Source organism: Cebus imitator, unplaced genomic scaffold (genome assembly GCF_001604975.1).
Source record: "Cebus imitator isolate Cc_AM_T3 unplaced genomic scaffold, Cebus_imitator-1.0 Scaffold329, whole genome shotgun sequence".
In the NCBI taxonomy this organism is placed as follows: Eukaryota; Metazoa; Chordata; class Mammalia; order Primates; family Cebidae; genus Cebus; species Cebus imitator.
Window position 1 is genome coordinate 3369132 of NW_016107644.1, and position 16325 is coordinate 3385456.

The 16325-nt window shown below is 50.7% G+C and overlaps 1 protein-coding gene and 1 long non-coding RNA gene across 7 annotated transcripts in view; one reads left to right on the top strand and one right to left on the bottom strand.

The window, feature by feature from the left end:
* Positions 1-7466: 7466 nt before the first annotated feature.
* Positions 7467-15408, bottom strand: LOC119467771. Its single transcript, XR_005196395.1, has 2 exons — positions 15193-15408; positions 7467-7590 (listed from the first exon to the last, which is right to left on the bottom strand). It is a non-coding gene; the product is annotated as an uncharacterized LOC119467771 (long non-coding RNA).
* SHANK3 (SH3 and multiple ankyrin repeat domains 3) overlaps positions 13157-16325 on the top strand; it is a 58383-nt gene continuing 55214 nt past the window's right edge. For 5 of the 6 annotated variants that reach the window (XM_037730099.1, XM_017504968.2, XM_037730101.1 and 2 more), the window contains exons 1-2: positions 14785-15075; positions 15429-15632. In XM_037730099.1, coding sequence (XP_037586027.1) covers positions 14788-15075; positions 15429-15632 — 492 coding nt within the window. In that variant the 5' untranslated portion in view covers positions 14785-14787. Of the gene's footprint in view, positions 13255-14428; positions 15076-15428; positions 15633-16325 lie in introns of those variants that run through there. The other variant, XM_037730098.1, reaches the window with a different exon arrangement.

Here is a 16325-nt window from a genome sequence, read left to right on the forward strand (position 1 = left end):
TTTTTTTGGCATGCAAGTGAATTCGTATTTATTTCATGGGTAAAGTTCTAAAGTAAAAGCTCCTGTCCTCAAGTAATTCACCTGCCTCGGCCTCCCAAAGTGCTGGGATTAAGGTGTGAGCCACTGTGCCCGGCTTTCGTTTTGCTGAGACAGCGTCTTGCTGTATTGCCCAGGCTGGAGTGCAATGGCAGAATCTCAGCTCACTGCAGCCTCGACTTCCTGGCCTCAGGTGATCCAACATCAGCCTCCCAGATAGCTGGGACTGCACAGGTGTGGGCCACGATGCCCAGTTAATTTTTTGTATTTTTAGTAGGGACGGGGTTTTGCCATGTTGCCCAGGTTGGTCTTGAACTCCTGGGCTCAAGTCATCTGTCCAGCTCAGCCTCCCAAGGTGCTGGGGCTACAAGGCTTGAGCCACCTTGCCCAGCCCAGGAATGCTAATTTTTTCTCAGAAAGAAGTTCTGCCCTGATCACGTTCTTTTCCAGTGCTTTCAAGGAACTAAGCAGAGCTCAGAAGAAAGCTCTTCTAAAGCAGATCTACACCCTGAAGTGGCTGCAGAGAGCAGCCTCCAGAACTGGTGTCTGTGGCAGCTAAGACTTCCACAGTGCAGAGCGTGTGGCAGGTCTGGCCAGGATGGGTGGAGAGGCAGCCATCATTGCACAGGTCCAAGAGCTTGAGGAATGCAAGGTCTGTGTGTGAACTCATGAGTAGGTCATAGTCCAGCCTTTCAGGGCGGGGCAGGGGTAACAAACCCAGGAAGAGATGACAGACACCAAACTAATTGCACCATTTTGCAAATCTCATTCAGCCAGGTCCAGAGGAATGGACGTTGGAGGAAAATGATTGTAAATCCGGTGGAACTGAGAAAATCACCCTGGGTCCTGGACTGGAGGGGCTGGTGGGCTGTTTGGGAGGGACTGCTTGTGCTCTGTTTCTTAAAACCAAGGCTCGTGCAGCCCCGGGGAAGGAAGGTAACATACTAGAAACTCCATGGCTTACTGGAGAAAAGGCATCCAAAGCCCGATGGAGACAAGGATATACAGTGTTCCGTCTGCCCTGCTGTCACCTAACTGTCCTGGGAGATGTCCTGCAGGACACCCCTCACCAAGACGTTAAGGGGCTTACTGTGAGGTGGGGAGGGGAGTGACAACACCCTTGGAAACTCAGAAGGCCACTGCGGACGAAGGGGACAAAGCTGCCAAGAAACCGAGTGAGGAGATCCTGGGGCGGCACAGGCCGCATGGCCGGCCAGGCAGGCGAGGTCACTGTGCTGGGCAAGCAGAGTGGTGTGGCCTCACAGACCTTGGACTCCTTTGACAAGGAGTTTCCCTCTAGGACAAAAGCAGAGGGCAGCACAAGGGTGAAGGTTCGGCAGTGATGGAAAAACCCTGGGTCTCAGGCCTGGCCTTGGTCACAGTCCAGGAGGGTTGAAGTTCTTCTTGCAATTCCTGGATATGAGTCATTCCCAGACCCTCTGCTAGAGGGACACATCTGACGGAAACACCCAAGGCTGCAGATGGCTTCCCCCAGCCTCCCCCGAAGGGAGGCAAAGCCCTTGGCAGGATGGCTGTGCCCTGGCTCTGAGGTGATGCTACTTCCCAGACACTGTGATGTCTCCACAGTCCCCTCATCAGAGGAGGGCTTTGGAAGTTAGGTGAGACATGCTTCCGGGTCACAGCCCATCTCACAATGGACACAGTGAGTGTGTGTGAATCTGTCTTGTGTTAATTTCCCCAGCTGTCTTTTTTCTTTCTGAGACAGAGTCACCCTCTGTCATCCAGGCTGGAATGCAGTGACACAGACTCGGCTCACCACAGCCTCCTGGGTAGCTGGGACTGCCGGCATGTACCACACCTAGCTGATTTTTCAAATTTTTGTAGAGCCTGTGTTGCTCAGGCTTCTCTAATACTCCTGAGCTTACGCAATCTGCTTTCCTCAGCCTCCCAAGGTGCTGGGATTATAGGTGTGAGCCACTGTGCCAGACCATCTCCCTAGTTCTCAAGTATATGATCTGAGTTTTGAGCAGCTGGCCAGCGTGCACATGGTCATGCTGACTTGGGGAAGGGCTCTTGGAGCTCCCCTACTTTACCAGTTGAGGCAACACGAACTACTCTACCACATAGAACTCCAAATCGCAGTGGCTTAATATAAAGATGTTTCTTTTTTTGAGACAGGGTCTCATTCTATCACCCAGGCAGGAGTGCAGTGGCATGATCACAGTTCACTGTAGCCTCTACTTCCTGGGCTCAGGTGTTCCTCCCACCTCAGCCTCCCGAGTACCTGGGACTACAGGCACTCACCACCATGCTTAGCTAATTCGTGTATTTCCTTGTAGAGATGGGGTTCTCTTTGTTGCCCAGGTTGGTCTTGAACTCCTGGCCTCAAGCAATCCTCCTACCTCGGCCTTCCAGTGCTGGGATCACAGGCTTGAACCACCACGCCCTAGTGGAACCACTGCTACTTTTGATGTGGATTTAAGGGCATCATGGAAGTCCATAACCAGCCAGCAGGGAGGGTGAAGAGAAAGCATGCAGGTTTGCACAGGGTGTTTTTATGCACCAGGCTTAGGAGTGGCACATATCATTTCTACCGAAATCAATTCCAGAATTCAGTGACATGACCTAGATGCGAAAGGGACTGGAAAATACAGGCCTTGGCGGAGAAATGTGTTCTATCTTGAGCCAGTAGTTAGGACATCAGCTTTCTGACTCCTTAGTTTGTCAACTATGGCAGAGAAAGCCACTCTCCAGGGGCACCTGTCGTACGGTGTTATTTCAGGGAGATGTTTTTCTAGAAGCTTATACTAGACACTTCCCTTTGAGTCCTCCCAATGATCCTATAGGCACCAATTCCCTGTATTAAATCCCTTTCTGCTCAAAGTAGCCATATATGGGTCTGAAATTTATACCTGAACCGTGGCTTTTACAGTCAGACATTGAGGAACTGCAAGGCCATGGTGTGAGGGGTCACTTGGAGGGATGTGGATGATGTCAGAACTCGGGGTGAGCAACCTATGACCCAGGTGCTAGAATCCTCAGTGAATGATAGGATGTGCTTGACCAAGTGGGATCTAACGGCAGGCCTCACCTCTGGGTGTGTGCATGTGAGATAAACATTTTAAAACGCAGAATGTCTTTCTGTTCATTTCTGCATTCGTTGATTATCCAGCATGCAATCTTCTAGCATTTATGTGTGCTCAGTGCTGTGGCTGAATAAGAAAAGCAGATTTCCAACAATATAATCTAAAACCTGTCTATTGCACTGGATGCTAATTAAGATATAGCAAGCCTTTTTTTTTTTTTTTTGGACGGAGTCTCCCATTGTCATCTGGGCTGGAGTGTGGAGGCACAATCTCAGCTCACTACAACCTCCGCCTCCCGGGTTCAAGAAGTTCTCCTGCCTCAGCCTCCCAAGTAGCTGGGATCACAGGTCTCCACCACCATGCCTGGTTAATTTTTTTTGTATTTTTAGTAGAGACCATGTTTCACTATGTTGGCCAGGCTGGTCTCAAATTCCTGATCTCGTGATCCACCCACCTCAGCCTCCCAAAGTGCTGGGATTACAGGCATAAGCCACCGTGCCTGGTCATAAGCATTCTTCCATATACATATCTGAGTTTGAAAAGAAAGGCTATCCTGAGAGACATAAAACGAAAAGGAAAGTGAAACCAATGGGGTAAATCAGTATGAAATCTGGGGCTTTCTCAATACCAGGAAATGAAAGCCTTGGGTTTTAAGGCTGCATAGGAGGCAAAAGACAGAGACTTGGGCCCATGCAATATAAGAAGATGCTCACATAAAATCAGGACTTTTGAAGACCCACAGTCTCAGTAAGAGGCCAGAAAGACTAGGAAAAAAATCTGCTTTTTAGGAAAGAGAAATGAATTTTCTTTTTCTTTCTTTTTTTTTTTTTAAGATGGAGTCTCCCTCTATTGCCCAGGCTGGAGTGCAGTGGTAGGATCTTGGTTCACTGCAACCTCTGCCTCCCAGGTTGATTCTTGTGCCTCAGCCTCCTGAGTAGCTAGGACTAAGGCATGCACCACCCAGCCTGGCTAATATTTGTATTTTTAGTAGAAACAGGGTTTCAGCATGTTGGCCAGGCTAGTCTTGAACTCTTGGCCTCAAGCAATCTGCCTGCCTTGGCCTCCCAAAGTGCTGAGATTACAGCTGTGAGCCACCATGCCTAGCTGAGAAATGAAATAACCTTACCACTAGATAGAAATCAGTGACAATTTATATGTATAAATTTGCCTCCAAATGGGCATGGAGTTTAAATACAAAATATCTTGGTGGTTTGGAACTGAGTTGAAATGGTTGCAGGTTGGCTGGACTAAAGCACTTGGCAGGAAGAAATGTTACGTCACCTCTGAAGGAGAGTACTTTCAACTTAACTCCTCCAGGTTCCTACAGATTAAGATTGGTCAAACATGACATCCCAATCTAAAAATCACAAAACATGTAAGAATGCTTAAAGTGTTCACAGAGGTAAATGATGCAAATGAAAACATTAACAAGAATTGAGGAAACTATCAGAAAGAACAGGAAATAAAGAACCTGGTAGATTTGAAAAGGAACAATATATATCAAAATGAGAAAAATAATTGAAATTTATTTTTTCCTTTTCCTTTTTGGAAAACATTTTTTCACCAATCTCATGCTTAAATGAATGAGAACTATAATTCTGAGTTAATGGTTATTATTATTTTTTGAGACGGAATCTTGGTCTGTCACCAGGCTGGAGTGTAGTGGTGCGATCTTGGCTTACTGTAACCTCTGCCCCTTAGGTTCAAGCAATTCCCTTTCCTCATCCCCCCAAGTAGCTGGGACTACAGGTATGCGCCATCACGCCTGGCTAATTTTTTGTATTTTAGTAGAGACGGGTTTCGCCATGTTGATATGATGGTCTTGATCTGACCTCATGGTCCGCCTGCCTGGGCCTCCCAAAGTGCTGGGATTGCATGTGTGAGCCACTGTGCCGCCTGGCCTATTCTTTTTTTTTTTTTGAGACAGAGTTTCACTCTTGTTGCCCAGGCTGAAGTGCAATGGTGTAAATTCGGCTCACTGCAACCTTCGCCTCCTGGGTTCAAGCAAGTCTCCTGTGTCAGCCTCCCAAGTAGCTGGAATTACAGGCATGCACCACCACACCTGGCTAATTTTTTGTATTTTCAGTAGAGATGGGGTTTCTCCTTGTTGGTCACGCTGGTCTTAAACTCCTGACCTCAGGTGATCCACCCGCCTTGGCCTCCCAAAGTGCTGGTATTATAGGTGTGAGCCACTGCTAATGTTTTGTACTTTTAGTAGAGATGGGGTTTCTCCTTGTTGGTCAGGCTGGTCTCAAACTCCTGACCTCAGGTTATCCACTTGTCTTAGCCTTCCAAAGTGCTGGGATTACAGGCATAAGCCACTGCACCTAGCCTGGCCTATTATTCTTAACTCTCTTTCTTGACCTTCACTATTGCGCTCAGTCTAATTATTTCTTTGGGAGATATTTATCTTTTCTTTTTGACTGTTTTTTTTCTAAATTGACAAATGAAAATTATATATATTTACCACATGTAACATATTGTTTCAAAATATAAAGGTATACATTGTGGAATGGCTAAATTGAGCTAATCAATATATGTATTATCTCGCATCATTTTTCTATGGTGATAATACAAAATATACTCTCAACAATTTTCAAGTACACTATACATTGTTATTAACTATAGCCAACATGTTGTACAGTAGAGCTCTTGAACTTATTCCTTCTATCTAATTAAAATTTTGAATCCTCTGACCAACATCTCCCCAACAACCCCCCGCCCCTGATAACCACCATTCCACCCTCTACTTCTGAGTTCTTTTTATGTTCCATATATATGTGAGATTATGTCGTGTTTGTCTTTCTGTGCCTGGCTTATTTCACTTAACATAATGTCCTGCAGGTTCATCTATGTTATCCAAAATAGGAGGGGTGTGTGTGTGTGTGTGTGTGTGTGTGAGAGAGAGAGAGAGAGAGAGAGAGAGAGATCTGTTTAAAATTGATAAATTGATAAATAATCCAAGCTTTTTAATTTTTTTTTTTTTTTAAAGAGACGAGGTCCCACTGTGTTGCCCAGGCTGGTCCCGAACTCCTGAGCTCAAGAGATTCTCCTACCTCAGCCTCTCAAAGTGCTGGCATTATAGGTGTGAACCACCATGCCCAGCCTAAATCTTTTTTTTTTAGTTTTTTTATTTTCACGGACCATGTTGAAGTTGTTCTGTGAAAGCCTAAATCTTTTTAAAAATTCACACTTTAACATTTCATTAAGTATATTCACAATGTTGCAAAATCTGTCACCATCTACAGAACTTTTTCATCATCCCAAACGAACTCTGTGCCCATTAAATAAGAACTACGTATTCTCTCCTACACCATCTCCTGCTAACCTCTATTCTGCTTTGTCTCTATGAATTTGCCTGTTCTTATACCTCATGTAAGTGGGATCATATAATATTTGTCTTTTTGCATCTGGCTTATTTTACTTCACATAAGGTTTTCAAGGTTCACCCAGAAGGTCTAGCATTTTAAATAAAAGATACTGAGGAGTTCAGTATTCAAAAAGAAAAATTTCAGATCTCATGAAAAACATAAATCCTCAGATCCAGGAATTATGGCAAATCCCAAACAGGGTAAGTAAAACCAAAATGACATCTAGGCAGATCATGTTGAAATTGAATAATATTAAAGACAACAGGGTCTTTAAAGTAGCCAGAAAGACCAAATTATCCACAGAAAGAATGACAAGTTGATTAACAGCATTTGTTCTGATGGCAACAGTAGCATCCAGATGGCAACAGAATAGTAAATGTAAAACAGGGAGTGTAAATCACTGTTATCTAGAATTGTATTCCCAGTGCCGCAGGTTGCTAGTCGCCTACTTTAATAACCATTCTGTCTTCCTTATTAATATCGCCCTGGTGGCTGCCACCACATCTGGCACATTTTTGTAATTTTGTAGACACGGAGTCTCACTTTGTTGCCCAGGTTCATCTTAAACTCCTGAGCTCAAGAGGTCCGCTCACCTTGGCTTCCCAAAGTGCTGGGATTACAGGTATGAACGACGTTGGCCAGCCAATTCCACATTTCAATGTCAAACTAATATTTTAAATTTAACACTCTAAGAATATACAACAAAGATCAGGCATCCCTTCCAATGCTGTTTTGCTGCTACATATGGAGAGCACACTCTCAGGGTACACTCCAAAATTTGAACTAGCTTTTAATGATGAAAAAATTTAGTGTTTACCATGTACTAGGCATGTGCTAAGCATTTTACGCACACTTACCTCATCTAGCCCACACAATGGCCCAGGAGGCTGAGAACTGACCTGTGAGCCTCTGAAGGCACATACCTTGCATCTCAACCAGGCCTGCCATCTGGCCAGAATGATCGAGGAAATGAAACAGTTTGTACTATTGTCCCCAGCTTAGCTGAGCATACCTGGAGATACAGGAAGGCTAGGAAGCTTTCCACGTCACCTGGGTATCTGGTGGCTGAGCTGGGCATTTGCTCCAAGTCCAGGTCTTGAACTTTTCTGGGAAATTTTTTGTTCCTTGAAACCAAACTGCAAGAAAAGCAAAAGCGCTATCAGATTTTAGGGACTAGAATTACAAACTCAAACCCCTTCAGAACCTTCCCTGTCTCCCAAATCTGTATTTCTTTCAATGTGGCTTTCTTCTCCAGGCTGGCAGCTTGGTTGCCAGTAGCTCCTGAGTGCACATCTCTCCACTACATCTGAATAGTGGAACAAGTCTTCTCATTTTAAGAGACGTACAATCCCAGAGCAGGACTCACATTGGCCCCGCTCAGGCAACATGCCTACTGGCTTCTCTGCTGACCAGCCACAGTGACCATGGACAAGTTAAGTTACCTGTTAAATGAGGACAGTAACAGTGGCTCACCTAGCGACTTTGTGATGATTGAATGAACTAATATATGTAATACACTTAGAATGGCATGTATGTGCTCAAAAACCTTAGTGAACAATCCATTTTCATAATTCTCACTGCACATTTTTTATTTAAACAATTTTCATAAGTCTTTGTGGTAGTCTCCAAGCAAAAAAGGTTTTTCTGTGAAACTGTCATTATTGCCGGCTTTGGAGTTTATATTTCCCTTTGTGGTCCTGGCCACAAAGCCAAGACATTGACATAAAAAGAAATGGTGGGCTAGCGGTACTCCTCTGAAGGGACATAACTAGGTTATTCAGGGTTCTCATAAATCCAGGCCCAACATGAGCTCATAACCCCTGGTCATAAAATTCTCACAGAAACAGTCCACCAAGAGTCAGAATTAGTCGATGTCACAAAAAGCAGAATTAAACCATCAAACAGTTCACATAATGAAACTATTGACTAGAAATTTTAAAATAAATATTTTTGAAATAATTAAAAACAAGAGGCTGGGCGCAGTGGCTCATGCCTGTAATCCCAGCACTTTGGGAGGCTGAGGCCAGGTGGATTGCTTGAGTGTCAGGAGTTTGAGACCAGCCTGGGCAACATGGGGAAACTCTGTCTTTATTAAAAATTTTAAAAATTAGCTGGGTGTGGTGTTGCATGCCTGTAATCCCAGCTACTTGGGAGGCTGAGGCAGAAGAATTGCTTAAACCCAGGGGGCAGAGGCTGTAGTGAGCCCAGATCGTGACATTGCACTCCAGCCTGGGCAACAGAGTGAGACCCTATCTCAAGAATAAAGGAATGAATGAATGAATGAATAAAGTGTAAAGGATGCACTCTTAGGGAAAAGAAAATTAAACCTAGAAGGAAAGAATGAGAGGCAAGAAGGCTGAGCACGGTGGCTCACGCCTGTAATCCCAGCATTTTGGGAGGCTGAGGCGGATTACTTGAGGTCAGGAGTTCGAGACCAGCCTGAACAACATGGTGAAACCCTTTCTCTACTGAAAATCCAGAAATTAGCAGGGTGTGGTAGCAATCCCTGTAATCCCAGCTACTTGGGAGGTTGAGGCAGAATTGCTTGCACCCCAGAATCGGAGGTTTCAGTGAGCTGAGATTGCACCACTGCCCTTCAGCCTGGGCAACAACAGTGAAACTCCGTAACAAACAAGCAAACAAACAAACTGGTTAACATGTGACTAAGTCTAAACAAGCACTTATTTTTCTATAGTGATAGTAATAACAGACATGACTAATTTGGAGGTAGAAACAACATGGACAAAAGCCAGGGTGAGAGAAGCGACTGGAGGTTAAGTATTCTAAATTCTTTTTGTTACACAGAAGGAATATGGAGACACTAATTAACTTTAGACCTTGTTAATTATGCATGTGGAAAGTTTATAAAAATGACAGAAAATGCATGAATTCCAAACCAATGGGAGTTGGAGGAAAGGGGAATAAAGAAAACTTGATAAATCCAATAGAGGCAGAAAGAAAAAAGCAGCATAGAGGAAAAAGTGCAAACCAACAGCACAAAATAAGATGGTAAAAATCAGTTAAAGCATATCATTAATTACAACATACATACTATTTAAGATTGAAAATTGTCAGACTGGGTCAAAAAAAAAAATCTAGCTGTATATGCTATTTGCCAGAAGCACACTGAAGAATATAAAACAAAGGATAAAAGGAAAACAATGGAAAGAGATATATGAGGCCATGAACAAGTGTGTTGCAGCTATCTTCACTGTTGGAAAAAATAAAATTAAGACAAAAGGCTTAATTAAAGAGTGGTCTTATATAATGATAAAAGGATGAATTTATCAGGAAGCTCTAATAATTCTAAGCTTGTTAGCATTTAATGACAAAGTCTATAAAACCAAAACTGGCAAAATTTAAAGAAGAGACTGGCAAAGCCACAGCCACAGCAGAGATTTGAACAGTTCTCTCTCAGTCGTTTATAAATCAAGCAGACAACAGAAAGTACAGCGTATGTGAGTAAAACAAACAAGCTTGATCTAATGGAGATTATATATGAATAAATGAATATATGAATTAATATGTTTCATATATGTGAATCATATATGAAATAGATATCAACATTTATGATAAGAATGGATATACCTGTATCCAACAATTCCTACTGAATAAAAAGGAAATGTTAACAAAAATGGACCATGTAGAAGGATAGAAAGAATTCACAGAACCCCAAAATATCAGTATTATGGATATACCTTCTCTGACCATAATGTAAAAAATATCAATAACCAAGGGCTAGTCTTCCCCCAACAAAAAAAACAATATGCATTTGAAAGTATATATTTTTTATTTTTATTTAATTTTTCAGGAGTAGTTTTATTGCCCAGGCTGGAGTGCAATGGTGCGTTCTCAGCTCATTACAACCCCCGCCTCCCGGGTTAAAGCAATTCTCCTGCCTCAGCCTCCAGAGTAGCTGGGATTACAGGCACGCACCATCACACCTGGCTAATTTTTGTATTTTTAGGAGAGACGGGGTTTCACCATGTTGACCAGGATGGTCTCGAACTCCTGACCTCAGGTGATCCATCCACCTCGGCCTCCCAAAGTGCTGGGACTATAGGTGTGAGCCACCAAGCCCGGCACATTTAAAAATATAAATAAGCATATTTTTCAGCAATTCCCAAGCCAAAATATATAATTGATATTAGAAAATCAGAACAAAATGGCTAGGTGCAGTGGCTCATGCCTGTAATCCCAGCACTTTGGGAGGCTGAGGCGGGTGGATTACCTGAGGTCAAGAGTTCAGGACCAGCCTGGCCAACATGGTGGAACCCTGGGCATCTTAGCGGGTACCTATAATCTGAGCTACTCAGGAGGCTGAGACAGAATTGTTGAACCGGGGAGGTGGAGGTTGCAGTGAGCCAAGATCGACCCACTGCACTCCAGCCTGGCGACAGATCAAGACTCTGTCTCAAAACAAAACAAAAAACCAGAAAAAGAAAAATAATCCTAAGGAAATAAACATAAGAATACAATAGAAAACAGAGATGATAAAAAAATGAAAAGCTGATTTTTTAATACATTTGTGTTCCTAGAAAATTAAAACTTAAGAATCAAGATAAAATGGAGCCTAAATAGAACTATAGATAGATATTCAATAACCAGAAAACACACCAGATCCAGACAGTTTTATTACCAACGGATCCTCCAAGGATGCCTGCCTTCCACAAGCTGGTCTGGAAGCTGGGAGAGGGACTGCTCTGGGGAGGGGAAGTTGGACTTGCACATGGAGGCCAGCAGGAGCACTGCCATGCATCAGGGCTGTGCCAGGGGCTTGGACACATCAGTGAACCAAACCGGCCAAGGTCTCTCTCCACTGGGTGCCTACATTTTGGCAGGGAAAGAAAGACACTAAACCACAAATAAGTCAGAGTATGCCAGAAGGCCACAGAAGGAAGGCAGGGGACCAGAGGGAGGGAGTGGAGCAGTGTGGAGCTGGGCAGGTCCACCTGAGAAAGGAAGGTAGAGGGGATGGCCTGAGAGCAGAGGGTCCTCTCCCGGACAAAGGTGTGTGGCGGCCAAGGGAGGTGATGTTCCCCGGGAAGTCAAGTGGGACAGGACAGAAGGGTTAGCAGCACAGGGTCCTCGTGTTGCCTTTGGGAATCTTTTCCAGGGAAATGGTCCTCACAGGGACTGTGGGCTGAGTGAGAGGGAGGGCAAGGAGTGGGTGAGAGGGGCGGGGGATCGATGGTGGGAGGTCTGGATGGGACAGCTCTGAGTGCAGCCGAAGTGAGGCCAACAGCTCTGATAAGAGAAGCCAGTGGCTGGCAAACGCAGGCCCACCCAAGGTCCTGAAGGTGGGTGGGGGCGTGAGCCCCCTTGCTGCAGAGTGTATTAGGACAGGAGGGCTTAGGCAGGGAGGGCCCTTGCAGTGGCCTCAGCCTGGGGGTGGCAGTGGGGCAGTGGGCTGTGGTCCATCCAGGGGTTGGTTTGCCCCCCACCCCTGTGTCCAGCACTATTCTGGGTGCTTTGCCCACATGAGCTCTCCCAGGCCTTGTGAGGCCTATTTGTGTCTAAATGTGTGTGGGGGCAGGTGGGGAAGAAGTGGGGATGGTGAGAAGGACGGATCTTTCCAGATCCTTTGGCCCTGTTGGAAGGAAGGGAAAGCTAGGGGCTGTGGTGTCCTGTAAAACCCCACCTTCCAGGTCAGAGAGAGGAGAGAAGAGGGGTCAGGGCTGGGCCCAGGGTGGCCCTGCCTGGTAGGTGGGGTCTGGTGGGCCTGAGGGAGGGTGCTCAGGAAGTGTGGGAAGGCCCTGGGGAACCTGGGGATTATTCTCAACAAAATAAGGGGCAAAGACACCCCGTGTCCCTTGACTTCCTCTCCAGGAACCCACCCGGAGGACGTCATGTGTGTAAGTGCTTGTGGGTATTGTTATTTTTGCTGTTTGCCGGGGTGGCGGTGGAGCTGGGGAGTGACTCAGGCTTGGACTCTGTTCACGATGTGAGCATCACGCGTGCCAGGCACCGTGCAGAACCCAGGCTCAGGGCGGCACTGGGCAGGCGCCCTGGGGTTGCCCTGGGCAGTGGGTCTTCAACCCAGTTGAGTCTGGGGACCATCAATCTGTTGGTTGCTGGTTGGCGAAGATGTGAGATTTTTCTCTTGTAAGGCTCAGTGGCCACAGCCTGTGCTGGCATGGGGTGGCTGGATTCACCTGGGCTGGTGGGTTGGCAGGAGGAGGCTGGTGGGGCCCAGAGGTCCAGTCTGGGGGTAGGGGGAGTGCCACCCAGGGGCTCTGGGTCCATCCAGCCAAGGGCAGGCTTGTAGGGAGAGCCCAAAGGAGAGGGAGGAGGCCCAAGGCTGTGGAAAACCTGGCCACGGAGACAGGTGTGGCCCCATCCAAAGTGGTGGTTGTGGTGGGAAGAATGACAGGGAGGGTTAGGGTTAGGGCTGAAGGAGGGGTTGGGAGGGAGCTGGGGGCCTGGGTGACTAGGGAGGGGAGAGAGAACGGCAGGAAGACGGTGGAGACACGAGGTGGGCCGGGAAGCACTAGCTTCCTCTCTCCAGGGCTGGGGCACAGGAAATCCAGCCCTGGTGCCTTCCAAGGTGCTTCCTGTAGATAAGGGAGCTTCGAGGGCCCCTTCCTGCTCCCTGCTCCCGGGACCCCCACCCCTCCCATCCTGCGCCCTCCCCTGGGAGACCCTCAGCTGCACCACTCAGGCCAGGCCAATGGCCTTGGGAGGGGCCTGGGAGGTCTGTGATGCTGGGACCACAGTTTCTGGGCAGGCAGTAACCGTCCAGGCAAGGGAAGAACGCGGGATGTAACCCACCCAGTGCACTGGAGGCTCCACTCTGCCGGGTCAGTGGCGTCCTGGGGAGGCGGGAGGAGCAAGCCAGGCTGGTGCCAGGGAAGAGAGGCCCTGCTCTGGGGTTGACCAGAGGCTGTTCTGAGAGCAGAGCGTTCATCAGAAACTCTGTATGGGGTCAGGGGTGCTCTGGGGTGGGCAGGTGGTGGTCGAGGTGGATCTGTGGGGGAGTGTCAAGCCCTGTTCTGTGTGGGTCTGGGTATTTAGGATGGTCCAGGCTGTCAAGGGGAGGGGAGGGAGGTTTTTCTGCGTGTATAGGGGCCGCAGCAGTTCAAGGTTATTCCTGGGAGGCTCAGGCAAAATCCGTTTTGTGGGTGATCTGGGGCTGCTCTTGGAGAGGCTGGGAATTAGGGGCTGCTTTTCTCTTTAGGCAGAGGGGTTCGCTAGGCTGGGCTCTTTGGTGAACGTTCTCAAGCTCTGCCCTCAGGGGGCCAGCGGCTCTTCTCCCGGGATCTGGGGCTGCTGGGGGTGGGGACGCCAGGCAAAGTGGATTGGGAGAGTTCTGTGGGAGTCGGAGCTATTTCGATTTAGGGGCTGCTCTTGGGGGAACAGGGGCTCGCAGAGCTGGACAGTTCGGAGAGGCCGCTCAGGGCTGGGGGACCTGGTGCGCCCCGATGGGGCGGCGGTGCCTGAGCTAGTTTCTTTACTGAGCTCCCCCCTCCTCCGCCCACTCATCACCCCCTCCCGCGTTGCCACGACAACGCGTAAAACTAAAATTCACTTCCCAGTCGCAGGTGGAGACTAGTAGCGCCCCCTCCCCTAGGCCCTTCCCCGTAGGTCGCGCCCCCATCCCGCCGTCGCTAAGGTGACGGGGAGGGGGCGACAAGCGAAGGGTCCAGGCCCGCCAGGGGGCCTTGGGGGGAAGTCCGGAGCAAACTCCCCAAACTCGGCTGGGGTGGGGGAGCCGCCAGGGCGTGGTCAAAAGGGTTAATTCGGAGGGCCTCTCCCTGCGGCGGTGGGAACGGCCCCGGACTCTCTCGTTCTGGAGGTCCCCAGCCTCCGACCCCCAGGCCTGGGGCAGGGGTGGTCCCCGCCATCTCCTCCGGGCCCGGAGCTGGGGGGTCGGTGGAGTGGGGGGAGAAACCGCCGCCTCCGGAAATTAATTGTTTTTCTTTCCCCTTCTCCCCCTACCTCGGTCTTCCTGCCCCAACGCGGCCCCCACCCCAGCTCTGGGACCCCTTACTCCGCCGCACCCTGCCCGGGGGTCCGGGGATGCCCGCCCGCTGCGGAAGGGCGGCGCGGCCCTCGCTACTCAGCCACTCCCCCCCCGCCGAGGCCTAGGACTCCCCCCGCCCCCCGGCACAGCCCCCCAGCCCCCCGCCCCGGGGCCTGGCCCCCGCCCTCCTCGCGAGCCTCCCCCCCCACCCGGGACCCCGCCAGCTGCCCCCCCACACTGGCCCGGAGCCCTCCCGGCCCCCGCCTCCGGCGCAGCCCCCTCGCCACCCCCGCTTCCCTCCCGTCTCAGGCCCCCTCCCCCCGCCGCCCCCGCCCCCGGGGAAGGCAGGCGCCGAGCTGAGCCGGGGCCGATGCAGCTGAGCCGCGCCGCCGCCGCCGCCGCCGCCGCCCCAGCGGAGCCCCCGGAGCCGCTGTCCCCCGCGCCGGCCCCGGCCCCGGCCCCCCCCGGCCCCCTCCCGCGCAGCGCGGCCGACGGGGCTCCGGCGGGGGGGAAGGGGGGGCCGGGGCGCCGCGCGGAGTCCCCGGGCGCTCCGTTCCCTGGCGCGAGAGGCCCCGGCCCGGGCCCCGGCGCGGGGATGGACGGCCCCGGGGCCAGCGCCGTGGTCGTGCGCGTCGGCATCCCGGACCTGCAGCAGACGGTGAGCCCCGCCGCCCCGGGCCCGGCCGCGCCCCTGCGCTCCCCGCCCGGGATCCCCCCGCCCCCGTCCCGCCGGGCGTCTCCCGGCGCCTGGGACCCCCGGCCCAAGGCTACTCACCCCTCCCCCGCCGCCTCCGCCGGGACCCTCCCCATCGCCAGGGCGGGGCCCGAGGAAGCCCGGCCCCCGGGGCGGGGCCTGGACCGCAGTTCGCGGAGGCGCGGGGTCCTGGGCGCCGGCTCCCGAGCCCCGGACTCCTTCGGCTTGGGGGGGGCCCGGGGCTCGGCACCCCGCGTGGAGCGGGCGGGGCGGGCGGCGCTGCCCGAGTCTGAGCTTACGAGCCCGCCCCGCTGCAGAAGTGCCTGCGCCTGGACCCGACCGCGCCCGTGTGGGCCGCCAAGCAGCGCGTGCTCTGCGCCCTCAACCACAGCCTCCAGGACGCGCTCAACTATGGGCTTTTCCAGCCGCCCTCCCGGGGCCGCGCCGGCAAGTTCCTGGACGAGGAGCGGCTCCTGCAGGACTACCCGCCTAACCTGGACACGCCCCTGCCCTACCTGGAGGTGAGCGGCGGCGCGGGGCGAGCGGAGCAGCGCGCAGAGTAGACCCCCAAGCTCCGTGGCATGACCAGGGAAGGGCATGGCGGTGGGCACAGGTGGGAGGGGCGAGGGTGGAGGTAGTGTGTGTGTGTGTGTGTGTGTGTGTGTGTGTGCAGTCAGGATGTACAGTGTGAGCGGTGTGCAGTGAGCGGGCACAGTGTGTGCAGTATGTACAGTGTGAGTGGGCAGTGTGTGCAGAAAGAATGTACAGTGAGAGCACGTGCAGTGTGTGCAGTGAGTGGCGTGCAGTGAGCATGTGTACTGAGCGGGCAGTGCAGTGGGCGTACACAATGCATGCAGTGAGCACGTGCAGTGTGTGTAGCACGCACGTGCAGTGTGTGCAGTGAGCATTGTAGTGAGCCGGCAGTGCAGTGGGTGTACACAATGCATGCAGGAAGCACGTGCAGTGTGTGTAGCGCGCAGGTGCAGTGTGTGCAGTGAGCATTGTAGTGAGCCGGCAGCGCAGTGGGTGCACACAATGTATGTAGTGAGCAGGCACAGTGTGTGCAGCGAGTGTGTACAGGGTGTGCGGTGAGTGGCGCGCGGTGTGTGCAGTGAGTGTGTACACTGCATGTGGTGAGCCATGTGTACAGCATTGAAGTTTGGGGCATTGAGTACCGTGTGAGCAGTGTGGTAATTATGGCAAGCAGCATGTGC